General features: G+C 39.3%; 1 protein-coding gene across 1 annotated transcript in view; it reads left to right on the top strand.

Moving 5' to 3' along the window:
• Positions 1–25,988, top strand: part of xpr1a (xenotropic and polytropic retrovirus receptor 1a) — a 76,667-nt gene extending 50,679 nt beyond the window's left edge. The window contains exons 4-15 of the mRNA XM_028445105.1: positions 1,404–1,624; positions 1,715–1,864; positions 1,947–2,030; positions 3,103–3,184; positions 3,413–3,600; positions 3,915–4,094; positions 6,583–6,751; positions 7,322–7,522; positions 18,988–19,154; positions 19,237–19,376; positions 21,290–21,514; positions 22,613–25,988. Coding sequence (XP_028300906.1) covers positions 1,404–1,624; positions 1,715–1,864; positions 1,947–2,030; positions 3,103–3,184; positions 3,413–3,600; positions 3,915–4,094; positions 6,583–6,751; positions 7,322–7,522; positions 18,988–19,154; positions 19,237–19,376; positions 21,290–21,514; positions 22,613–22,670 — 1,865 coding nt within the window. The 3' untranslated portion in view covers positions 22,671–25,988. The remainder of the gene's footprint in view (positions 1–1,403; positions 1,625–1,714; positions 1,865–1,946; positions 2,031–3,102; positions 3,185–3,412; positions 3,601–3,914; positions 4,095–6,582; positions 6,752–7,321; positions 7,523–18,987; positions 19,155–19,236; positions 19,377–21,289; positions 21,515–22,612) is intronic.
• The last annotated feature ends 909 nt before the right edge of the window (positions 25,989–26,897 follow it).

The following is a 26,897-nucleotide window of genomic DNA, read 5'->3' as shown; positions in this document are numbered from 1 at the left end:
CTCATGTAACAAACACTAGGGAAAACATTTTATCAGGTCAGCAGACTGTGCCGGTACTACCTGTGTGTTTTTTGAACTGTAGATAAATAGCAGGTGCTTTAAACCGGTGGGTTTTTTCTTTTTTTTTAATTCAAAATCTCCAAAAAAGCAAAATGACACAAAACATGTCTTGGTCAGTAAGTAATTACACCATGTACTTGAATAAGAGTAAATAAGTAGACTTCATTAAACAGCTTTTTGTCCAACTTTTAAGACACTACTCGTGAAATGAGTAGTGTCTTAATAGTGTTCTAAACAACTCTATTAAACCCAAAGCTTAGGTAGTCTTTATGCTAGTCTAGCCTGTTCTGAGTTCATTATCCACTCACTATTTACACACAGTGTGATACAACAACTTCAATCATAATTTCTTAAGATGTCACATAGGAGCCTTAGCATCACTTTAAGACATTTGTAACTGTTTCTGTCAGATTATAAACAGCAGCTTTAGTTTAAACTGTCAGGGTTGATGAGATACTAGACTCATACTACACCCCAGTGTGCCTTAGTGGACATTTATTACCACATTAAAAATAACGATCCTCATGAACATACAGATAGTAGTTAATATGGTCAACTACTGACCATGGGGAGAATTTGACTACTTATGGTACTTTGTTCTTTCCCGGTTGGGATGAAAATTATTCGATTGAACTGTAAAAATATGAGTAAATGCAATTATATTTAGTGCTATTCCAAGCAGCACATTAACATAATAAGAGGGAAGAGAGTCTGAGGAACAAAATAAATAAATGAAAAACATATATAATTCACAGCCAAACAGGGAAGCAGTGGTAACATAAGGGATACTAAACAGTGTTGAATAAATAAAATCAATAGAGAAATGAGATTGACCTCAGCTAATAAGTTGGTAGAAATATGAAAAAAAAAAAAAAGTAAATGAAATGCGAGTTACTACCCAGACCTTTTCTGCCATTCTGTCTCCCTAGATGTATTAACTTAGATCTGACCCAACATAATGTTTCCTCAGTCTGCAGCATTTACTCTCAGCCTGACGGTCTCCAGGCTTTTATTTCCTGGATCTGATTCAGCAGCGAGGGCAGCCATGTCATTTCCAGTAGAGGAGGATTTTTATAACAAGTTGAACCAGAATGCTTTTATATTTTTAGCTTTGAATGTCTTTCAGTTTTTTGTTTCATAACTGCAGTTCATTAGGGTTTTATTTCCTTTATCAATAACTTTTTCTTTGCTGTCTTTGTCTCCTTGTGGTTTTTGGTCCCTTGTGAACACCTATTTTATTCTCCAGCTTTTTCTGCATACAAAAAAAGGACTTTATGAATTAAATAGCTCCTTTCAATGACATGTTTAATAAAACTCTCGTGTGTGTGTGTTTGTGTGCGTAGAAAAGCTTGCTGAAGCTCAGCGACGATCCGCTACACTTCAGAATGAGCTTCAGTCGTCACTGGACGCTCAGCGTGAGAGCAACGCTCCACCCGGCCTGCGCAAACGTAAGACAGTGTTTCACCTGTCACAGGAGGAGCGCTGCAAACACCACAACATCAAAGACCTGAAGCTTGCCTTCAGCGAGTTCTATCTCAGCCTGATCCTGCTTCAGAACTACCAGGTCCCACACACACACATCCTCACACTCCGCACATCATGTTTTAAGTACATCCAAAAACCTATTGTTTGCTTTTGTTGTTGTTTTCTGCAGAACTTGAACTTCACTGGTTTTCGTAAGATCTTAAAGAAACATGACAAGATCCTGGATACGCCTCGTGGTGCCGACTGGCGCGTGGCTCATGTGGAGGTGGCACCTTTCTACACATGCAAGAAGATCACACAGCTCATCACTGAGACAGAGGTGCACAAACACACACTGTTACAAATACACCTGAGAGGATAAATATCTGTGACACAAAATGTGATGTTTTTCCCACACACAGACCCTGGTTACAACGGAGCTGGAGGCAGGAGATCGACAAAAAGCCATGAAGAGGTTGAGAGTTCCTCCGCTGGGGGCAGCTCAGGTCAGAACATCCACTGATCACAATGGAAATCAATGAGTGCGATGGATGTTATGGCAATGGCTCTCAAGACATGTGAACGAGATTTTTAACAACTAAATTCATCAGCAATCATCTCCTCATGAGAGAGATGCAACAATCTTGAAAATAAATCTTCATAAATATCAGTCTTCTTCAACGTAGACATTTATGAACCTTAGCAGTTAATGCATTTTTATTTTTCTGAACTGAGGTCAGAAGAGAAGTGAAAAGCGAATGAAAAGGAACGGTGAAAGTTGTATAGATGGAGAGGAAACCATCAGCTCCTCTAGTATTTAATCCTGTGCTGAAGAGACAGTTACAGGCACTTTATACTAAGGGTGTAAGAAAAAATTGATTCGGTGATATATCGTGATAGTTCGTCGTGTGATTATCGTTCCAAATTGTTTTTTTTAAATCATATTTTTTAACTTAAAAAACATTTAATTGCGCCAACATATGCATAGCTTGTAAACGCCCAGTCACTAGGTGTCCACATCAGATATCGTTAAACTAACGCTGTCCCCATTGCATTTTAGCTTGGAGGTTGATTGCACTTTATTTTTATTTTATTTTAACACATACTGGGCACTTTTATAGATAGATGTTTTTTTTTTTAAGAATTTAAAAACTTTACAGTATCATAGTCTGTTGAAGAAGCAAAAGTTAAACCTTTAAGAAAAATGTAATTTGACAGTTTGATAAACATACCACTTGTTTTTGATATTGGTACTTGAATTACAGTTAGTTCCCATTTACTTTTAGTTACCATTTACATTTAAAATGTGTTATTGTATGGACAGATTCATGGCAATGGACACCCCTACATTATACTAGGTCTGTTATCTGTTAATATCATTCCAGTAATAGTTTTAAGTATGAACTCCAATTTCTTCTGCATGCTTGTAAATAAAGAGTATACATGGAAGAGGGATTCAGTCACTCAAAGATGTACAATTTCTCTGCATGGAACTCTGCATATAGACTTAAATGTAGAGTTTATCTACACATAAAGCATTTAGTCATTGAAGTTTACTTGGTTTTTCCTGTGTTCCAGCCTGCTTTGGCCTGGACTACTTTCCGTGTGGGTCTCTTCTGTGGCTTCTTTGTCATTCTTGCCATTGCTGCCGTTCTCACTGGTAAGTGACAAGAATGGTTGAAATCAAGTACAGTATTTCAATAATAAATCTTGAATATTTGAAAATGCATTGCTGGGGTATAGTTGCAAAATATCAATAAAAATGAGTAAAATTTGAAAGCATTTCTTTCTTTTCTCCTCACCCAGATCTGTCATGAAGCTCTTTATTTATTTATTCAGCATCAAGTCTGAAGGTTTGACAAGTGTGATTCTCCTGTTTGTCTGTCAGGTGCTGTGTTCATACGCTACGAGAACGTGTGGCCCCTTGTGCGGATCTATCGCGGTGGCTTCCTGTTGATCCAGTTCCTTTTTCTGTTGGGCATTAACACGTATGGATGGAGGCAGGCTGGAGTCAACCACGTCCTGATCTTTGAGATCAATCCCCGAAACAATCTGTCTCATCAGCACCTTTTCGAGGTTGAATAAATACATAAAAAGGCTTTTGTTAGGAATCAGACTTCTGCTGCATAATGAAAGAAATCCAGTTTGTTTGATTTTTTACGTTAAACGTATTTTAGCAAATCTGAGAAATGAACAAATGACAGTGTTTGGTCACATGGGTAATAGATATTTAATTATTACAGCATATTGTTGTCAGGAAACAGCCTCTTTTTATTGCCCATGAGAGACTCATTTAACCAAACACACTGTGCTTTTTAAATCTCACTGCCTTGGTAAATTCTCTGATGTGTCACATGGGTTTCCCTCTAATGAAAGTGTTTGCGTTGCAGGTTGCTGGTTTCCTCGGTGTGTTATGGTGTCTCAGCATCCTCTCGTGTGTCTTTTCGGAGTACACGTACCTCCCCATGCAGGTCAACCCCCTCATCCTCTACGGCTTCATGCTGCTCTTCCTCATCAACCCCTTCAAGACCTGCTACTACAAATCTCGTTTCTGGCTCCTCAAACTACTGGTGAGTTTCTGAATTTTTTCCTTAATTAATCCTTTAAAGTAAAAGTAAAAATGTTTTCACCTGTGACTAACTTTTACTTGCACAATAAGAAAATGAGTGCAAATACGAATTAATATAATGATATTTGTCCAAAATGTATTTATAAAGCTGTAGATCTTTTTTGCATTTTTAAATAGAGTAGATAATGTAGAGCTTAGCAATGCCAGCACACAGCTATGTTGTTGTATTCCAAGCCTTTCAATGATGCCGTTCGTTTCTGCACCATGCAGACTTTGACCTCGGCCCAATCTTCATGTTAATTTGAGGTTAAATAATGAAGAAAAAACATGAAAAATAAAGTAAAATGTAAATAAAAACTGTTGGCCTATGATAGTTAAAATACATAACTCAACCCTTTTTATTTATAGATTTCCACATCTAGGCTCACAATAATAATATACATCAGGGATGTATATACACTTGTAATAAACAGATACAGTCAACAGATACACAACCTTATAAAATGGTTACATATTTTTAAAAACATATACATCTATTATATAATTAGGTTGTTACAATAAATGTACTTTGTTTTACTTTGGCTTTTTTTTTTAAATACCTGCCAGTTTTTGCTCTCTCAGCAAATGTTCTAATCCCTTCAATTACATTAATTTTCCACAATTACCACATGTCATTGTCTGTGTCAAAATTAATTGGTTGGTACAATAATTGTGAAGTTATTGGCCTGCCTATACACAAAAAATACCATATGATTCAGTGCTAATCTACTGTATGTGTGTGTTGCAGAATTTCGTAGATTATTTGTGATAATGGTTTGAGAACAGCCTTTATGACAGCCATATAATTGCATGACACATTTGAGAGTTGTTTCTCTTGTGTTATTGTAATTTTAACATAACCAAATAAAAAAAGTAATGTCAATAAAGCAATGACATGGTAATCTTTGTTTACTTTTGAAAGCTTTGTATTTTGTCACTGCCATACGCCACCCTTTCTACTCTATTATGTGTGTATGCGTGTGTGTGTGTGTGTGTGTAGGAAAGGGAGGGTGATGGGACTGATGCATGCATATGTATCTCACACATTAATGCAGGTACAATTCAGATATCCATCTCAAATCTCATGTTTACAAAATCCTCAGTTGTTATCCGACTCTTTGTCTGAGCTGCACTACTGTCTGTCTGTGTGTGTGTGTGTGTGTGTGTGTGTGTGTGTGTGTGTGTGTGTGTGTGTGTGTGTGTGTGTGTGTGTGTGTGTGTGTGTGTGTGTGTGTGTGTGTGTGTGTGTGTGTGTGTGTGTGTGTGTGTGTGCGCGTGCGTGCGTGGACACAGGGCAGAGGGTTGAGGGATTATTGAATGCGGCTCGTCTCAGGGGAGGTAGAGGCTGTGACTGTGCAATCATTACAGGCGTAGATCTATCAGTATGCTGATGCCCTGAGCTCCTCTGTCCTCCCATTCTCCTCATCCATCCAACTCCTCCCCCCACGTTGTTTCCCTTTAGCTCCCCACGGACCCCCAGCGAGCTCCTCCAACCCTTCGCCTTGCTGTAATTTTCCTTAATATCCATTCTCAGTTTTGATTGTCTCCATAATGAGTCTGTGAAAAAAAAAATGGTGGTTTTACTGGAACAAAGAACAAATTGTTTGCACCGTAATGGTAAAATAGTCGTGTGTGTGTATGTGTGTGTGTGTGTGTGTGTGTGTGTGTGTGTGTGTGTGTGTGTGTGTGTGTGTGTGTGTGCGTGTGCGTGAATTTTCCCTGATGTCAAACATCGGCCATTAGCTTAATGTTCAACCTGCAGAGCTGCCACTCGGATCAGCAGTGTTTGCTGATGAAATGATATCCTGACCACCTAAGTGCACACAGGCCTTGAGTCTGATATGACTGAGGAGCTTTCACGATCAATAGTCCCTGTGATTGACAGCTCAGGAGGAATCCTAATGAGTTCATACATGTAAAAACAAAAAACGATCAATATCCCTTGACATTTTCTGTGAATGTTTGTGTGCGAGTGCGTGGTGAGAGGAACTGAATGTCAGCTATGGCCTGCGGGGGGTTGTGGAGGTGGTGGGGGTGGTAAATGGAAAGTGGCGAGAGAGGCTGTATCACTTTACACAGCGTGGTCAATGTCTGAAGTCCTGCCAAAGTCACATCGCTAATATCAACAGCATAGAAACTGTAGACACAGGTTACACAAAACACATCCATGTGTTGTACACAGTAGATTAGTGTCATGCAAACAACAAATCCATGCACATGGCGATGGAAGTGTGACTCAGCGCTTCCTGTGTTGTTCTAAAAAGCAACTTCAGAGGTTTTATTATTTAGTTACAGATTGATAATAAAAGTTGGAGCAACTATTTAGTTGTATTTTTGTGCTGATTAATCCAGTCACGCTGTTAAACCACCACATACAATCTTAGTTCATGTCCAGTTCATTATATTCCTTTTCTTTGGCGTATTCTGACTTTTCTACTGTCGTCCCTCAGTTCCGTGTGTTCACGGCTCCGTTTCACCGCGTGGAGTTTGCTGATTTCTGGCTGGCAGATCAGCTCAACTCTCTGGTGTTTGTTCTCATGGACCTGGAGTATCTCATCTGCTTCTACATATTTGAGCTGCAGTGGAGCAACAGCAAGGGTCTCCTACCACAAGTTCCAAGTAAGATGTGATGTTTCTGTTATATTTCTAAGGCCCTACGTTTTTTTCCAAACGTGGGGCCTTAGAAATAGGACCCACTTAGGACCCCACTTAGAAAGAGCCCCCCTGGGCTCCAAATTGAAAGTCGGGCTCCGAGCGTCAATGCGTACACAGCTATAGATTATACCTAGCAAATTTCAGACCAATCCGTTCACGTATAACAGAGGAGTAGCGATTTTAACTAGTGTACACAACAACAAGAAGAACAAAGGCATTTTGAGTCTGGTAGCCCAGCCTAAAACACTAATAATGCATCCTATGGATACAAAATGTACAGAAAGTAGCACACAAGCTCAGATATTATATATTATAAAATGTATAGATTATATATCTCAGTCGCCATTCATTAAAGCATCCACAGAGTGTATTTGAAGGTCAATGACACCAAAATACTCCTAAAGGTTTGTCTTTAATACAGTGTTGATGGAAGCTTTAGCCAGTTGTGGTTTTTATCATAGAGTAGATTGTCTTCCACTCAAGGTGTTATTAGTTAGATCTGTGATCGTGGTCTTTGTTTACTTTCTATCGCAGGTCCTGGAGAATACATTTGTCACAGCTACTCCTACGGCCTACGAGCCATCATCCAGTGTCTGCCAGCCTGGCTGCGCTTCATCCAGTGCCTGAGGCGTTACCGTGACACCAAGCGAGCCTTCCCACACCTGGTGAATGCTGGGAAATATTCAACCACCTTCTTTGTCGTCACCTTCGCCGCCCTTTACAACACACACAGAGGTAGGACACAAGATGTGCAAACACACAAAAATCTACAGCTAAAAGGAACCGTGTGGATGTGTTTTTGTGTTTCTTATCACCATCTTATCACTGACGTCAGAGCCTTTTGTGTTACACAATGTGAGCAAACTGGAGGTGACCTTGAATGTTCACCCAGGTGCTGGTTTTGGATTTTAAGGGTTAGGGGTTCAGAGAAAAAAGGTCACAGATTTAAAAAGTCCCAGGGCAGCATGTCTAAAAAAGAAAGAAAGAGATAAAAGGTAATGCAGGAAAAAGTGGAGGTGCAAATTCAAAGCCCACTACTTCATAGTGTTAAATGTCTTTAGGTACGACTGTGATTGACTTTTTTTGTTGATGGTTCAGGATTTTTCATGACTCTAAAGCAGATTCAGTTTTACAAAAAATACTCAGACAGACACAATGATGAAACAGTTCTAAAGAGAGATTAATATTCAAGTCACTCTCTGTCTCACAGCTTCTCATTGAGCCTAAAATCTGTGTGAATCAGAGCTCACATCACAAAGACTTCGACAAAATTCTGCCACAGGGCTGATGTTTTTTCTGCTGGTTTCCTTTAAACTGAGTCTTTCTTTATATAAACCACTACAGGCTTTTTGCTAGGAAATATTTCTTTCCAGCAAATTTCAGTTGTTAAACATCTAAAGGGTATTTCTTGTCTCTGCGTTGTTCTCTAAATCGATAAATGCGCTTCCTTAGCTGACCGCTGCTGATATTGAATGATTCAGGAAGAGAGATGGCTACAGACAGAGCTTTTTTTTTTTCCTTCCACGCAGCAGCAGGGAAGGCGTCCATTAAACCATATCCTCCTTCCTCCTCTGGTCTGAATCCTGTGTATCCTTCCACTAATGGCCTCGCTTCATGCGTTATTCTCTATGAAGCTGTCTTTTATCCTGCTTGATAATGGAGCCTGAGTTAAGTGAAGGAGGAACAGTCAGACAGATACTGATGTACATGCTGAGTGCCCATTTGAGCAAATTGCCTGTTGTGGCGATATTATAAGTGTCTCATTCAGAAATTTGTGTTTTGATACCTGAGAGTTCTTCGATTGGTAATTAAAGACTTGGATGTTAAATTATATATCACCAAAATATATTAATGATGCATAAAGGGCCACAGCTGCATTCAAAAAGTACAGAATTGTTGTGCAAATGAGAGCAGGGTTGAGGTCAATTACATTTTTTCAGTTACAATTACATTTTCAATTTATTTTTTAATTTTCTTTTTTCCCCGATTTTGTTGTTTTTCAGTTTATTTCCCGTTTTTTTTCTTTTCTTTTTTTTCCTTCGTAATTTCCTTTTTTCTCTCTTTTTTCTTTTTCATTTTTTCGTTTTTTACTATTTTTCGGGTTTTTTCCCTGGTTTTTCTCTTTTTTTTTTCTCTCTCTCTTTTTCCTTTTTTTTGTATTACGTTTTCAATTATCCATGTTCAATTACAAGTCAAATATGATTATAGTGATCAGCATTTTTTCCAATTATTTTTTATCCTCAGAAAGTCAATTACAATTGGATTCTCAATTACTTAAGTTCAATTACAATTACTGAGCCTGAAATAAATAACCCCATAAAACGTAACCTTCTTCTTGTATTAGCTTCTCTTATGATAACAGGTCCTAAATCAGCTATAATATATACTCTAAAAACAAATATATATCATTTCTTCCCTATCTATTGGTTTCCTTGTTAGGCTTCCTAATCAATTAAAATATAGGTTTTAATATTTTTGGGGTGGGCATCTTCTTTGTGTCATTTAATTTTTGTCTCATTTAATTTTTTTTATGATAAAATGTGGGAAAGCTTGATATGAAACATTTTAATAATTGTTAACTACATATGTGTAGAACTGTACATAAAACTGTAACGCGGGTCCCCAGTTTTGCGTTAAATTATAATTGACAATTTTAATAGAATTTTCATGGTAATTACAATTACAAAGTCAATTATCTAAACTCAATTACAATTTAATGACGGCAGCAATAGATGTTTTGAATTACAATAAAAATTATAACTACGGCATAATTGTAACTAATTATCAATTACAATTATAATTGACCCCTACCCTGAATGAGAGTTTTCACACTGCTGTGACCACCAGGTTAGCCATAGAGGCCAGTGGGTAGGTGTCGTGTTCACACTGCTGAGTCCAGCTGTTAAAGGAACTCCCAGTGACAGTCAGCAGCTGGCAGAGGTCCAGCTGTCTGTGATTGGACGTTGAGTTCATTGGCAACCTCATCACGACTCCGCTGCTTTCAGCGTGACCTCACTGCCTCACCTACTCACTGATTCCTGGAAGCACACATTTAGCTCCAGGATGGGAAAACACGGGTTGTATCAACGCATCATGTAAATCATGGACTTTTTTATTAATGACTCAATAGTTTTCATTCATGTCCCGAAGTTTAAATGTGCTGATGTAACTCTATGAACTATAGTATCTCCTCTTCCTAAGAAAGCCTTTAAGAATGTGTGGATAAAATATGTTGATTTGAGCTCATGTGTATGAGTGTTCATTTTTAATCTGTTCTTTATCAACTGACAAGTAAAAATGTGATGAAAATCTGGACATTGGTTTTCCTTTTCAATTTAATTTCCTATTTAATTTTAACTAAAACAAAACTAAAAGACTAAATTGTATTTGGTGAGTGACTAAAATGAAAAATTGTCAAAATTAATTGTGTTTTTTAGAGCAATTGTTACACTTTTCTAGCTGTAGTGGGATGCACAAAAAAAAGAAAATATTCTGGGGGTTTTTTCCATTACTTTTTGTTGCAAACGACCATAAACGCTAAAAAAAGAAAATTTTCTGGTTTATTTTTTTCCATTACTTTTTGTTTTGAACGACCATAAACAAAAAAAAAGGAAAATTTTCTGGTTTCTATTTCATAATATTTCGTGAGATGTCTCACTATGGGATGTCTCCTATGCTACATTCCTCAGAATACTTATTTCACGGTTTAACAGCTCTTACCTCGCTCCGCATGGTGAAATGCTGTCCTTCGCTGCCGCAGACAGCCGAAGCTCTCACTATGCTGACAGCTCCGCTGCTAGCTCTGTGCCGTAAGACCAAAACTCACAAACCCCAGCTCACCATAGCTGGCGTCCCAGACCACGGCCCTCGACGCCCCCGGACTCCTGCGCATGTTGGTCTCCCTCCTAGGCCAACGCCACGGTATACGAGCTGAGGAACTTCAGCGACCCAGCTGCTGTTAAGAGGTGATGCTGTCTCCGACGTCTTGGACGCTCCGGAACACGCTGTCCTGCATCCCTGCTAGCCGCCACGTGGTAGCGCTAGCTAAACCACCTGCTATCCTGCATGCATCAGCAGCCATGGAAGACAAGGCTTCTCTGACCGAGGGAAGGGGATGCGTCGTGGCTTGTCTTTGTCCATGCGGTGGAAAAATATCCAGCAAGGACAGACACGAGAACCTGCTCCGGGTGCCTGGGCTTCCAGCATACCCGGATGGCCATCAAATTCCTGGCCTCCTGCAAGCAATGTGTCAGCGCCCGGTGCCTCCACAGGAGACTAGCGTGGCTTCTGAGACCCGAGCAAAGCCCATCTTCCTCCACACACGACACAGTCGCGGTGGACGCATTGAAGACGGTCTGCATGGAAACTACTGCTGTTCACGGCTTCAGCTGGGGCGCTCACCTGAACCTGGCAGTTATCTCTCCCCTGACGAGGATGTCCTTGTTATTGACTGTGGAGAATTTGATGGAACATCTTGGATGCTCCCATCATTTTCGAGGAGATTTTCGGCTCAGCCCTATCTTCCATGCAGCGGCGCTGCGAAGCGAAGAAGAGAGAGGATGAGGCTCTGCACCTGTGCCTCCCTAGGAAACCTCTGCTCATGTCTCTGCCTGTGCGTCCGAGAACGGCCCCACTGCTTCCTCCCCAGGTTCCGCTGGTCAAGACACTGAGACCCTCCGCCCCGCTTCCGCAACCAAAGCAGGACCCGTCTGCCTGGCGAGAGAGGAAATCCTCAGCCCCAGCTGCTGCTGCACCAGTGCAGCAGTCCCAGCGTGCGCAGGCACCGAGAAAGAAAAAATCGGCCTGACCTCTTTCCTCTCTCACCCCTGGATATTTGGCTGCTCCTGGCCCAGTCGGAGCAGAGGCCAGGACGCATATGCGCATCCTGCTGCATCACCTGTCCAATCTCGGATTCATGGTGAACGTGGAGAAAAGCGTGTTATCCCCTTCCCAGGAGATAGTCTTCCTGGGACTGTTCCTGCGCTCTGTGCCTTTCACCGTGCACCTGTCAGCGGAGCGAGTGAGGTCATTCAGAGCGTGTTTTTTTTTTCTGTTCCGACAGAGGTGCTCTGTTCAATTTAGTTATGTCTTTGGTTACTCAGGTTGATGGCTTCGGCCATCCTCGTGATCCATCTGGGCCGCCTGCGCATGAGGAAATTCCAGCTGTGGGTGGCCTCACTTGTGCTGAACCCTGTGCGTCATGGCACACGGAGGGTTTTGGTTATGCCAGGGTGCAGCGCAGCTCTGCTTCACTGGCAGGCGCCCGGCTTCCTGACGGATGGAGTGCCCTTGGACACTGTCACAGACAGGAACGTGATCTCCATGGACGCCAGCCTGTCAGGCTGGGCTGGAGTTCACAAGGACAGATCTGTGAGGGGCCGCTGGAATGCGGCCCTCCAGTGCTCTCACATAAATTACTTGGAACTGTCAGCGGTGTTTCTCATGCTGATCCACTTCCTCCCGTCTCTCCGGGACATCAAGGGCACGCCGATTTACGGGAAATGGATGTTGCATCCCTCCCTTTCCCCAGGTAATGCGAGGATCATTCTGAGACCCAACCTGGCCTTTGTGCCTAAGGTGGTGGGCTCATGTTCTCCCATTGACCTGCTGGCCTTTTCTGCCTCACAGGGTGAGCAGCGGCTTCATTTGTTGTGTCCTGTTCGTGCGATCCGCACTTATATGGACAGGACAAGGGCCCTCAGGAGGAGCGATAAGCTGTTTGTCTCCTGTGTCAACCCGTGTAAGGGGAAGCCTGTCTCAAAGCAATGCCTGTCACACTGGGTAGTGGAGGCTATTGCTTTGGCTTACTCAAGTCAGGGTCTGCAGCCGCCTACGGGACTTGCCACATCCTGGGCCTTGTTCAGGGGAGTGTCTGTCCAGGACGTCTGTGGGGCGGCGAGCTGGTCCTCGCCCCTCACGTTTGTCCTCTTACTGTCCTGATGTAAGCAGGCTCCTGCCCCCTGGGCTGGTGATGCGTGGTAAGCTTGTCTGCACTACGGGAGTTTCCATATCCCATAGTAGACATCTCACGAAATATTATGAAATAGAACTATAAGTTACTTTCATAACCCCGGTTCTATTAGTAATATGAGTGAGATGTCTCACCAGACTGCCCTTCTTTCTCGAACAAGGAGAAGAGGTTTGCTTACTAAGAAACCTGTTCATCCCCTCCTCTTATAGGAAGTGGGAGGTTCTTCTATCGGACTGATGCGCTTCACGGGCCAATCAGGATTGGCAAAGTGAAATAGGTATTCTGAGGAATGTAGCAGAGGCGACATCCCATAGTAAGACATCTCACTCATATTACTCATAGAACTGGGGTTATGAAAGTAACCTATAGTTATTTTTCTCATTACTTTTTGTTACAAACAACCATAAACGAAAAAGAGGAAAATATTCTGGTTTATTTTTTCTATTAGTTTTTGTTTCGAACAACCATAAACAATAAAAAAAGAAAATATTCTGGTTTATTTTTTCATTACTTTTGTTACAAATGAACATAAACAATAAAAAAGAAAATATTCTGGTTGATTTTTTCCATAACTTTTTGTTTCGAACGAACATAAACAATAAAAAGTATGTATGTATATGCACTGTATATGTTTGTATAGTATTCTTACATATTGAAACACCAAATGTGAAGTTTCAAATGTGATTTTGTGAAGGAGTTGTAGGCACCTATAAGTTCCATGAACTTCTGCCTACTCCTTTTGAGCACTTTGTCCTTTCAAACAAACAAACAAGCAGAATTAAGTGTAAAATATGTGTACTTCATTGGCCAAATAAGAAAACTCTACCAGCAATTTTAAGTGACACATGGGATTGTGGGAAGTAAAGGGTATGTGATGTCATGTCATGTCATGTGATAACATCAGGGTTAACACTAAACTTTTTTATGTTAACAAAAAATACCAAAACAATGTGAAAATCATTGCAACAAACTGACTTTGACTTTATTTCCTCGCTGACATCATGATTTGAGTTTAAAAAAATTTCATTGGCTTGAAATTTCCTTATCAATTCTGTGTACATGCAGGGCTTTGGCATTGCATTACTTAGTGATATATTGTTGCTGTCCACGGACTAATGGAGGGTTCAGTGTAGTGAACAACAGACGGGATGCTGTAATGTAACAGTAATATCAGAAGATTCTCTCAAGCCTGTAAAGTGAGAAATGATGACTTCCTGCTTCCGTATTTTCAAATCCAGGAAAATAGGAGTTGAGTCCTGACCCTGAGGCAGATGCTTTACTGTGGATCAATACAGGCTCATGGTAATGTGCAGTAGCTTGAGCCTTAATGCTGTTTTAGATGCAGAGGACATTAAGCTAATTTATACTGTCAACATTAATCTAGTTTAAAAGCAAACGCAGAGTAAAACAGCTTTTGCTTAGAGAATATTTTGTCTGTATCACTTTAACACAAAGACTCAACTTTGTGGATTTAAAGGCATTCTTCAGTGTGTCACACTGATGTCGCTAAAGTGACCCTGAACAAAGAGCTCATTACATTTTATGCTGACTGTGAGATATTTTCTGTTCAAGGCAACGGTATCTGTAAGAAAAATGTGAGGAGAGGAGAGGGCTGGGCTGTAAAGATGAGTGAAGGACTGACATATTTTACAGCTTCATTTCATAAACCGACTGCTCGTTTATCATCATGATCTCTCTCTCTCTCTCTCTCTCACACACACACACACACACACACAAATAGAAGCTCTGAGTCAAATCTCCTCCTCTGACTCCTTGAACTCTATTTCCCCTCTGCTTATGCTAAACACAACACTGACCCTGGATACAGTCTACAGCTAAAGGTCTGTCATGTTTATTAAATAAACCATAGATTTAAAATGTTCGGATGTGGTTTATCAGGTTAAAATAAACAGATATAGTTAGTCATTGACTTTGAATAGCAACGGGATAAACAACATTTTAAGACTGCAGTGGAAATAGCTGTTTTTTATGAATGCACTGCACTACTTAGTAGTTGGAGCTGTAAATTGTGCAGCATTTGAGTCACGCTTGATAGTTGTTTTTTTTCTTTGAACTTCTTGCATTTTATGTTGGAGGTGTTAGAAAAGTTACCACAGGGATAAGCTAAGCGTTCATTCTGATGCTTTTTTATCCTTTGATGTCGTGACTCAAACTCATTTTAGTTCAGGGGCCAAATATGGAGCTTAAGCTTAAGCTTTAAGCTTAAACTTAAGCTTGTATTTCCACTTATAAACTAAGTATAAACAATACATTTCACCTAAAATTTATTTGGGGAATTTATGGAAATTTCATGATATTATTTGAGGAAAATTTGCCAGAGTTTGGAAAAATTCTCAGTTTCTTCAACAATGACTTGTGAAATAAGAAAACTGTAGCTCTGACTTTTTGTATTCTGAGGGGCTGAGATATCTACAACTGAATTAGTTGATCATTTTAAAAATGTTCTATGTTTTTTCTATTATTTCCACCTTCTCGAACGGGCCAAATTTGGCCACCAAGCCTTGAGTTTGACACATGTGCCTTAGTAAGTGCAACAAGTGATTACAGCTTGGATAGAGAGGCAACAAATGCAGAAAATAGTGTGTAACATGGTTGCTGTTACTGGCTTCAATCATCTCTTGATTAATTTGGTTGCCATGGAGATGAATGAGTCGTCATATAGATAGCTGAGAGTGACCATCCCTAATTGAAACATTGTTACCGTCGTCAAGATTTGAAGTGTTACTTTTTACCTGTTAGGTGGGTGTGAATATATTCAGTGTGTGTGTGCGCGTGTGTGGTCAAGAGATTGAGTGAGTGTGACAACAAGCAGAAACCTGTACTGAGCATCCAATCAGTGATCTCCTAATGCAGGGGTGTCCAACTCATTTTAGTTCAGGGGCCAAATATGGAGGGGTTTGATCTCAGGTGGGCCATTGATTATATGCGGGAAAACAAGTCATTTCAACACTATTTTGCCTTAGTTTGCATTTTTATGTGTACAGAAAATACAAAATATGTAAGAAACTGACAATATGCAAGCAACAGGTGATAAATATCAGTCCCAACAGGATCTTTACTTTAAATTTCCTAGATTTTGTGACCAAGTTGTATTTAATAAAGGGAATTATTATGTAATCATTTGTGGAAAATTGAAGAATATTTAGATGAGTTTCATTTCCACAATGATTCATGTTTTCTCTGTCATGTTTACTTTCTCCTGCGGGCCGGATTGGATGCTCCAAAGGGCCAGATTTGGCCCCCGAGCCATGAGTTTGACACATATGTCCGAAAGGTCCAGTTACAGACTGACGAACCTTCTTTTTTCCCTAACAAGCTGAGGAATTAACATTAATGGACGGATCATGTGTTGTTATTGTTGTTGAGGACTGAGTATAATCCAGTGCTGTGGAGCTAACTGAGGCCGTAGGGAACACTTCCATGCCATCGCTCAGCTGAAGCAGCAAACAGCACAATGGACGCAGCAGTTAACAGAGCAGTACGGCAGTAATTCTCTGTTAAAGCTGTTCCCGCTCAGAGTCCCTGGCGTCTCGTTGGCTGCGAGCAGGAAGAAGCGGTGACTAAGACGAATATAGAAGCCTCTGTGTGTGTGTGTGTGTGTGTGTGTGTGTGTGTGTGTGTGTGTGTGTGTGTGTATATGTGACGCTGTGAGGAGCCACCAGGCACCCACAGAGAAACAAGCAGATCCCATCACAAAGACATTGAGGCGCTGCTATGGGACTCCTTATCACACACTGACATTACACTAATCAGACCTAATGATCAGCACCGTTATTACATCACAGGTAACATGTGTGCTTTGATCCTGTGCTGAGGTTAGCAACGCTACCTGTTTACTATGAGGTTCTATGTTCCATTTTAAGGTCTTTACCTTTCGGATTTAAGGTCTTTATGTTAGACAAACAAGTTAGACTGATTTTACTTTTGTGGCCTTGTTAGAGCCCGATATAAAAATATAATAAAAACCAAAATGTAAACTGTTCAATATTGTAACAACTTTTGCGAACACTTTACTTGAAGTTTTATTTCTAAGGCTGACATTACGCTGTTATTATCTGTCATTAGCATGAATAAGGTGTCATGAAGGCTGTCATTAAGTGTTGTTTGCTAAATTATGACACCTTTGGAGCCATGTTGGCATTTTTTGGGTTAGTTGAAGGGATCTGGTGGGGTTAGGTATGGTTAGGGGTGAGGGTAACAAACCACACTTAATGACAACCTTCATGACACCTTATTCATGCTAATGACAGGTATCATGTAATAATGATGACAGCGTAATGTCAGCCTTATGTATAAAACTTTAAGTAAACTTTTTGCACAAAATGTAATAACGGACATGTTTGGTTCGTCATTACATTATGGAACAACTTGTTACATTTTGGGCAAAAAGTTGTTACATTTGGGTTTGTTACATATCGATCTCTAAATGGCCTGTAGAAATGACTAAATGATATGGTTTAAGTCAAGGTGCTCATTGCTACTTAATGTACCATATGTGTGCATTTCACATGCACATTGCAGACTTGCCAACATGAATTATGTAGAATTTTAGATTGGGGTGTCCAAATCCGATAATGATATCAGACATTGGTCCGATATCAGTCAGAAAACAATTATCGGATTTTATCGGACTGCATCTAAAATCTCGGATATAAGCGCTCCGATAAGTTCTTGTTGTTTCTGTCTCCGCCCTCAGTTGTTCCTATAACTGAAGTGAACCTGAATTGTTGACTATTGTTTTCTGTGTGAGTAACATCAGACGATCACGCCTTTTCTAACATTCCACACTGCAAAATAAGTCAAAAGTATGAATGATTCGTGCTGATATCGGATCGGATTGATACCGTTATCGGCCAACACTGAAGACTGCAACATTGGTATCGTATCGGAAGTGAAAAAGGTGTATCGGGACATCCCTATTTTAGATGTCACCATTGTGCTGTGTCAGCAAGGTTAATGCAGGAATGCAATGCGTATACCAGCTGTAGTCGTTCACTTAAATAAATTAAATGCAATAAAATTACGGAGATCATGTGACCTCTGACCTGACATGATGACCCTGCTTCCTCCTTCTCCACCCTCAGCTTTGACTTTTATGCTTGACACTGTTTTTAACTGTTAGTTTAAAGACTCTTAAAATAATGTGTGGGGATGGAGATGAATGTTAAAATTATTCAAAGAAAAAACACCACCTGTAAATACAAGGCTGAGGTTTTGTGTGTTTATCAATATTCTGGTTAAAAAGTCAAACTCAATCAGCAAATAAATTGTTATGTATTGTTTGCTTATAAAGAACATGGTGCATTGAGACAGATGGAGGTACCGCGGATGGTTAGTGGTCATAAATTAAACATTAGAAACCAAAAATAATATCCACATTATAATAATTTTCGCTCATTAGTTCAGTTTGCTCATTAACTGGTCCATCAAACTATGTTTATCACTCATTTAATTCAAAATAGTTTTTTTTTAGATTAATTAAGATAAAGAACAGAGAATAAATGAATGCATTTCTCTCCCTGCGTCACTGACATCTTATTTAATACTGGCAACAATTCTTTCAGAGGATTCTAGTGTAGAATATTTATAATTTAGTAGTCTATTTGTACACATGTGCTGATGATTTTAAATGTTTTTACAGCTTATTTTAATTTTCTTATTGATTTTTCGGCTGTTGAATGTTTTCTTTTGCACTTTTTGATCATGTAAAGCACATTGAATTGCCTTGTGTATGAAATGCGATAAACAAATACATTTTCTTGCCTTGATTTATAAGTTTAGAGTTAGTACAACTTTAACATTATTATTACTAATAATAATAATAATAATACATTTTATTTAAAAGTGCTTCTCAAGAAACAAGAATAAACAACAGGAGCAAATACAGTGATGACAACAAAGAAATATAATTCAGAAAAAAATGTAAATAGTGTGAGTGAATACAGGGCATAAAGGTCATATTCTAACACTCTGCTTTATCAAATCATGTGATGATAAGTGTGTGTGTGATGGTTAAAAGTGTTTAAATCTCCGTGTGAATGTGTTGATAACAATGACTGCTGGGTAGTGGTTACCCATGACAACACAGCTCCCTCTAGTGGACAAGGATCAACAGATTTATTTATTTATTTACTGCTACATTCTTCTTTTTCTGACCTGAGCTGAAAATGTGATGTGACTGAGTGGATGTCCTTGTGTTTGATTTCAGAACAAGGACACACAGACGCTGACATGTTCTTCTACATGCTGATCGTCTTCTCCACCATCAGCTCTCTGTACACACTGATCTGGGATCTACGTATGGACTGGGGACTGTTTGACTCTGCAGCTGGAGAAAACACCTTCCTGAGAGAGGAGATAGTTTACCCACACAAGGTGAGACAGACACACGCACACACACACACACACACACACACACACACACACACACAGAGCTTCATCCTGTCTCCTCTCCCAGGCCTACTACTACTGTGCCATCATTGAAGATGTGATCCTCCGTTTTGCCTGGACCTTCCAGATCTCTCTGACCACCATGACAAAGAGCCACTCTGTGGGCGACATCGTGGCCACTGTGCTGGCTCCACTGGAGGTGTTCAGGTTGGTCGACTGAGTCATGAACCCTGCAGAATGACTAAATGAATGGGAGACACTTAGAGGTGCAGTCCATAACTTTCAGATCCCCCCTCCCTCTCTGCTGCTCTCTTGCTCTGCCTCCAAAGTCCCTCCCACAGAGGAGCTAACAAGCTATCATTAGCAGCAACATCACAGTAATATAACATGCTCTGTTTAAAAGCGTATTACTGCAGCGCTTCTCTCTCTCTCAATGTGCACACACCTCAGCAGCAGCAGCAACAACACAGTGTCACTCACAGCAGCCCACACGGAGACTGCAGTGAGAGCAGAGCGCACACGAACAAACAACACATGCACCACAGAGTTCTAGTGTAACAATTACAGATCAAACATAATGTAAATCAAGCAGCAGGAATTACCTTTCAAGCAAGTCAGCAATTCCATCTTCTACTCCTCCAGACCATACATGGTAGAAAAGACAGCGCTCCAGGTACTACCTTGCTGTGAGCATTGCTGTGTTTTGGCCACGGCAGAAAGGGGGCGGGGCCTGTGAGCAACAGCTGTCAGACAGCAATCCTGACTCTGAATGGTTCTTTTTGCTCAGTCGCGGTGCATTCTGGCAATCTGCCAAAGGCTGCAGGAGCAGCAGGGGGGACTCAATGAGTCTGTTGTTTTCACACAAACTACTAGTTTGATGTAAAGCTGTCCTTAAATAGTGACAGCTTTAGTAAATATGACAAAAAATCTCTTTTTATAAGAGTTACGGACTGCACCTTTAAGCCTGGAGAATTCTCCAGATTGGGATTAAATTCACATCATGTGTAAATAGGTCCATGGTATTAACCTATGCCAAGAGCCAAATACCCTATTATCCAGATATTGGCAGTTATCTGGGTCAGTGATACTGATCATGGTACCATTAGGGCTGGGCAATGTTGACCAAAACTCAAAATGACAATAAACAATATAACCCTTGATATTTTTAATTCAACTAAAGTCTTTCCAGAAAAAAACAATTCTGGGTTAATTTTGCTCATACAAAATGCCACACAGGCACATTTATTAACAAACAGCTGCACAATATGTTCCACTTTCAGCTTTATTTCCAATAAAGGACAGCACGTGTGAGTGAGTTCTGTAGTGTGGCTTGTTTTGGCGAAAGTCTGGGTTAGGACGCATTCAGAAATCTATCCAACTGTGCTTTTCATGCTGTTCTGAGGAGTAGTGAAAGCAGCGACGCCTATGACGAGTATTTTAATGCAAAATAAGCTATAAAAAACATATATTGATATAGGTGATATTGTCATTTTCTACCATAATCATTAACACTTTAAAGGCTTGGAAGAAATTTCTGTTCTCTAATAACAATACAGTAGGTCTAAATGTATGAACACCCCAATTTTTGGAGAAAAATCACGATTAAATGCGCAATCCGGATCCGATCCAGATGAAACTTGAAGAACTAGCCAACGACATACAATACATTACAAAATGAGATATGGATTTTTTAATTATTCAAACAGATCCAGAATCAGTATAAATGACTATAAAAAATTACTGGAATCTTCCATGGTGTGCACTCTATCTATACTATTAAAGTTTTGTCAAAGTCTGTTACACACTTTTTACGTAATCCTGCTAACAGACAAACAATAAAATAAACATTTAGTTTGGGACTTTCCTAAAGACGTCACACTAAAGGTCCAGGATGTATTGGATACAGAGTTATTAGAAGTTTTAATCTTCTTGAGTGTTTGCGTTGTAAGACATGTTTGATTGTTGCGTTTGTAAAGAAAGATAAAAGCTTTTAATTCCACACTGGTATAATCTGAATCATTTTAAATTCTGATTATTTAAAGAACACCTTCAGACCACACTTTGTACCCCTTTCTCCAAATCTGAGACTCACAGCTCCTCACTCACGTTTCTTGCCGTAGGCGCTTCGTGTGGAACTTCTTCCGACTGGAGAACGAGCACCTGAATAACTGCGGTGAGTTTCGTGCGGTTCGGGACATCTCAGTGGCACCGCTCAACGCTGACGACCAGACGCTGCTGGAGCAGATGATGGACCAGGAGGATGGAGTCAGGAACCGCTCTGGGAAGAAGAACAGGAAACGGTCCTACAGCCTGACTCTGCGTCGCCCTCTACTGTCCTCCTCACAGTAAGAGCTGACGCACACACACACACACACTTATTAGGATTTAAAAATAGCAGAGTTAACTGTAGAAGTTTGTACTTTTTTTAATGACAAAAAGGTGACGTCATAGATTCAGAAAAGTGATAAAAATATAAACCTACCCATTTCATACTGTGGCATGTTTAACAACAAATTGAGCTGATGTTTTAGGTGAAACCTTGCAGAAGTTATTACTTACACACAATAGCAATAATACACAAGATACAAGATAGTGGTGAGTGTAAAACATGTAGCTGTAGTGCCCCCTGGTGGCTACAGGTGTTTATGCAGCCTCATAATGTGCAGAAGCCCGTTTCCACCACTAAAAAAAAAAATCACCAAGGAAAGTCATAATTATGGGAAACAAAGTCATAATTATGAGATAGAAAGTCATAATTATGAGAAAAAAAGTCATTATTATGAGATACTTAGACACATTTACAGCAGCTTGTTCATGTGGTGAGCTGACACAGAGAGATGGCTGATAAGACTATCAAAGACTACTTTAGACAGGGCTAAAAATGTTTCTATCTCATAATTATGACTTTACTATCTCATAATTATGACTTTACTATCTCATAATTATGACTTTTCTTGGTGATTTTTTATTTTTTTTAGTGGCGGAAAAGGGCTTCCATAAAAACCTGCAAACCTGCTTCTTCAACAAAAAAAAGAAGCATTTTTTTATGTTAAAATTACAACAACCCTTCAATGGAGTCTAAATTGTTTTCCCCTAATTATTATTTGTGGAAAATAGATTAATAAAGTCTATTCTTAATTGCTTTATTAAAAATCAAGACTAAAACCAAATTATTCAGGGACCAATAAATGTTTGCTCTGAACATGTTTAGTCGTTTGTATTTTCACAGTATTTATTAATCAGATTAGGGTTGCATCATTTTTAGTTTTTTTTCATTGTTTATATAGCAGGATAATAACGCTACAACTGTTTGTACCCAAAAATAAGCTAAAGTGGCCAAAAACAGCTACTGTTAATAAACCAGACAAACAAACAATACATTTTTTTTAATAATTATTGCAAAAAAAAATAACAAGGCCTTTATTATGAATCTTTCTTTTCAGATCAAAGAAAGACACAAAGGTTCTGATTGATGATACGGATGACGAGGCCTTCAACTGAATCCATAGTGCTGTCACGCACACACACACACACACACACACACGCACACACACGTCATGTATAAGGACCAGATTCACTAACGCTGAACCTGAATTCACTTTTCTGCTGTTTGTGTAGATTTTAGCTGCAGTTTTAAACTAATCAGTGAGGATTTTCCTCACGTTTCTACAACTTACCTCAGCTTTTCCACCAGTGTTAGTGTGTCTGGTCGTTTTGTAGATAAACACAAACAAAAAACCTGCTGAAGCACAAACGTAGAGTGTTATCATTAACGTCACACAGATCAAAGGAAACGTGCACACTGCCCAGGGATCGTCCTCTCCTTCTTTCAGACGGACTTATTTAGTATTTTTATTGTTTATTTGTTCGTTAATGTTGTATTTGTTTAAATGAAGCTGCGTCGACTGTTTACACGCCTTTAAATCCACACCTGGATCAACAGGAAACAGACAAAGCCAATAATAAGAGACTGAACACTCTGGACTCAGCATATCAAAGGAAATCAACTGCTTTCAACTCGTTGATTCTTTTTATACTTTTTTTCTGGTTTCGTTGATTTATATATTTATGTGCAATCACAACCTTGCAGGGAAATTGCATTTAATACACAACAACAACAACAACAACACAGGAGAACATCTATTTATACTGTAAAAATGGTGTTTTGAGTCAAACGTTTATAGCCTGTGAGGTTTCTTTGTATTATATTAAGATGTGGACGTACTTTATTACTCTACTGTAGTTCTAACATCCTCTCAATGATTGCTCGTGTATTTTGTAACATTTCTGAATGTTTTACTTGTTCAAACTGGTGCCACACTTTAATACGAGAATGATTAGACATAAAGTTCCCGTTCGTTTCATATTAGTGTGAATTTCTAATGTTCCATGTTGTTTCTAAGTGCCCTAATAACTGCAGATAATATGCATGTGTTGCTTTGTTGTTTCTCTTCATGTGACTGTGCGGAGGTTTTCTATTGATCTGCTGACCACTGTGTGTCTGACACTACTTCTCTCTGACGTAGACACACAAACGATCTAAACAGATTCATAAAAGTTTACAAAAGGCAACGACATCCATCAAAGGTCCAGTGTCATGTGACCAACAAGCAGAGGACAAAGGTATAAACCAAAAGCCATAAATCAGCTGATTCTACAGCCAAACTCTGTGTTTTAATGTATCTGTGCCTTAAACAAATATTTGGCTTCAGATATTTCTCTAATATAATAAATTGGTTGGGTTTAATAAAATAAAGAAGAATATTTACATGCACAATTACATCAATAAAAAGTAAAAAGTGTGACACGGCAGGCAAATACGTATCTGTTCATTTTTACCCAACCAGTAATTCATCTGAATGGCATTAACTTAATATTTGGTTAACAATGAGACCCTTAAATTTAAAAAGCTGATTTCAATTTAAAATGTAACCTTTTATCTCTTTTTTTTTTTTTTTTTAAATTAAGTTTTGTCAGTACACTAATTTTTTGCATAAGAAAAAAAGAAACAAAACATTCTAAAATACTAAACTAAAGGAAAATTAAATCACAAAATGTTTCTTAAAGGTTGTATAAACTAAACCGTTTATATTCTTACAGACAGTAAAATGAAAAATTACCATTAACCAAAAGCAGCAAAATAAAAAAATAAAACTAAGATGTAAATATTGTGTAGTTGGAACAAAGCGTGTAATGGACTGAGAGGGATTTTTGTGCTTTTTGAAGTAAATCTTTAATATGCATCAAATATGATGCACTGTAATGTTATAATTAGTGCCACAATAAGAGCTGAGACCATCTGTCAGGTGTGATGTTTGACACCTTTATAATATCTGTTCATCTCCACAGTTTACACGGATATCTCTAGCTTTTTTTTTTTTTTTTTTTAAATCACGTGGGCCTTTGTAAGTGGGAAGAGTGTCTGTTATTTGACAAATGTTTTTACGGTTCAAATAAAATGTCCTTTTTGTCTAATAATTCTGATGTATAATCAACAATAGAAAGTCACAATGACTATTTGCCAATATAAGTGAATCCTCAGAACCCTGTCCAGGCCTGAACCCTAAAATGACTGTATCTCCCTTTTGATTGATGTTCTTGTTCATGGTTTTTACTTAAAAAAAAAAATTAAAATCAAATAAAAACTTAGTAAAACTGATTGTAAACACAGACCTTTTAAATAGAAAGGTTTGTGAGGCGTTATTCTGGATACCAACCACACATTATAAAGTGGTTTGTGGTTTCTGTGCTTTGAACGTCTCAAACAAGCTGAGTTGGCCACATAATTGTTTTTTTTTTTCTTCTCACGGGGACCCATAACACACGCATGGATCAGCAAAATAACGCGAAGAGGAAATAATTCAGTGAACCTCCAAAAGCTACTGCACATACTTTAGTTCTAAGGTCTTGCATGCATGCTGCTTTTATTTTACACTGTATATAGATCCTAATTTATTTGACCCAGCGTGTATAGGAGGAGTAATCCATGTAGCCAGTCACCGACAATGATGGACGTCGCGTTTTGCATTTTGCCGTGTTGTGTAGGCCTAGTGCACCTTTCACCTGTACATGTGTTGAACTGTGCTTGTATAAAGATAAACAAAGAAGAAAAAGAGCCACTGAGAATGTAAATGTATCCTGTTGATTATTCCTGTCATCTCCTAAAGCTTGTACTGTACTACAGTCCAGGCCTGATGGAGGACTGATGGTGTACATTTGTGAATGTGCATGTTGTTGATATTGTGGATGGTTCATGTGTTGTAAACAGACTGAGAAAGAGGACTCACCCTGACGTTGCTGGGTGAACATGGAGGTGCTTCTCTGTGAGAAAATCAAACATTTCAGTGTCCATTCACAGTGTGTGTGTCCTGCTGATGGGAATAAAAACAGGGTTTATATGTACGACGTGTGTGTGTGTGTGTGTGAGGGAAAACCAGAGAATATTTAGTTTTCTCCGCTCTCTGAAGCCTTCAAGATGTTAAAAGTGTTTGACGTGTGTGTTTCCTCCCTCGATGTTCTTTGTACTTTTTATCTGAACTAGCAAAGTATGTGTCTGTAGTTTGGTAGACTGTGGTTCACGCTCAGAAAACATTGAATAAATACATTGCTAAATGTCATTTTCCAAGACATTAAAGTCAAATAATGCTCTTGCCATGTTTTAGGTCCCTTTTACAGAGTAGTTTGTATATGTGGTGTATGTGTGTGTGTGTGTATTGCGCTGTCCTACCATGGCTTTTCTGATGGTATTTGTATTTCTGTGAACACTTTGTTGATCTGTCTTATCTGGGTTTTATAAACCACTGTTATTTTTAAAACTCACTCTGCCTCCTCACTTTGTTCCACGTCGGCTGTAACGAGAGAGGAAATTTAGTTTAACCACAAAGGCACATCTGAAACCCAAGGACCGGGAACAAATGTGGCCCCTTAGAGCAGGGGTATCCAACTCATTTTAGTTCAGGGGCCAAATATGGAGCTGTTTGATCTCTAGTGGGCCACGGATTTTTAGGGGGTTTGCTCTAGTTTGCACTTTCACATATAAATGATACGTAAAGTATGTAAGGCACCAACATAATCCAAGCACTTCCTGGAGGATCTTTCTTTGATTTTTTTTTTAATCCATTTTTATGGAATTTTTGTGAAATACTTTGAGGAAAACGTGTTTTTTCAATTTTGCGATTGCCATCATGTGATCTAAGCAAGTGAAAACTACAGGCGCTGCATACACAGAGGTTATATTGAATGTGTTTTTAGGGAAACATATCTACAACTGAATAAGTAGTTTACACAATGATTCATGTTCTTTGTTGATTTTACATTCTCCCGAGGGGCCAAATTGGATGCTCCAAAAGGCCGGATTTGGCCCTCACGCTTTGAATTTGACACATTTGCCTTAGAGCATCCAATTTGGCCAGCAGGAGAAAGCACAAAAGTTCAGTTGTAGAATTCTCAGTCCCTCCAAAATACACACATTCTATGAAACTCTGCAGTATTTCCCAGGGCTCAGTTTTTCCATGCTTATATCACATGATGGCAGCCGTTTTTACCCTTTAACTGTTAAAAAAAAAAAAAAACACTATTTTCCTCAATTGCTTTTTACACATATTTCTAGGCTCCTCCATGAACCACCACCTTAACGTGGTGGAGGGGTTTGAGTACCCGAATGATCCTGGGAGCTATGTTGTCGGGGACTTAATGTCCCTGGTAGGGTCTCCCAAGGCAAACAGGTCC

Source organism: Gouania willdenowi, chromosome 4, assembly GCF_900634775.1.
Source record: "Gouania willdenowi chromosome 4, fGouWil2.1, whole genome shotgun sequence".
In the NCBI taxonomy this organism is placed as follows: domain Eukaryota; kingdom Metazoa; phylum Chordata; class Actinopteri; order Blenniiformes; family Gobiesocidae; genus Gouania; species Gouania willdenowi.
Note: the sequence above shows the minus strand (reverse complement) of the source record. Positions and strands in the feature narration are given on the sequence as shown.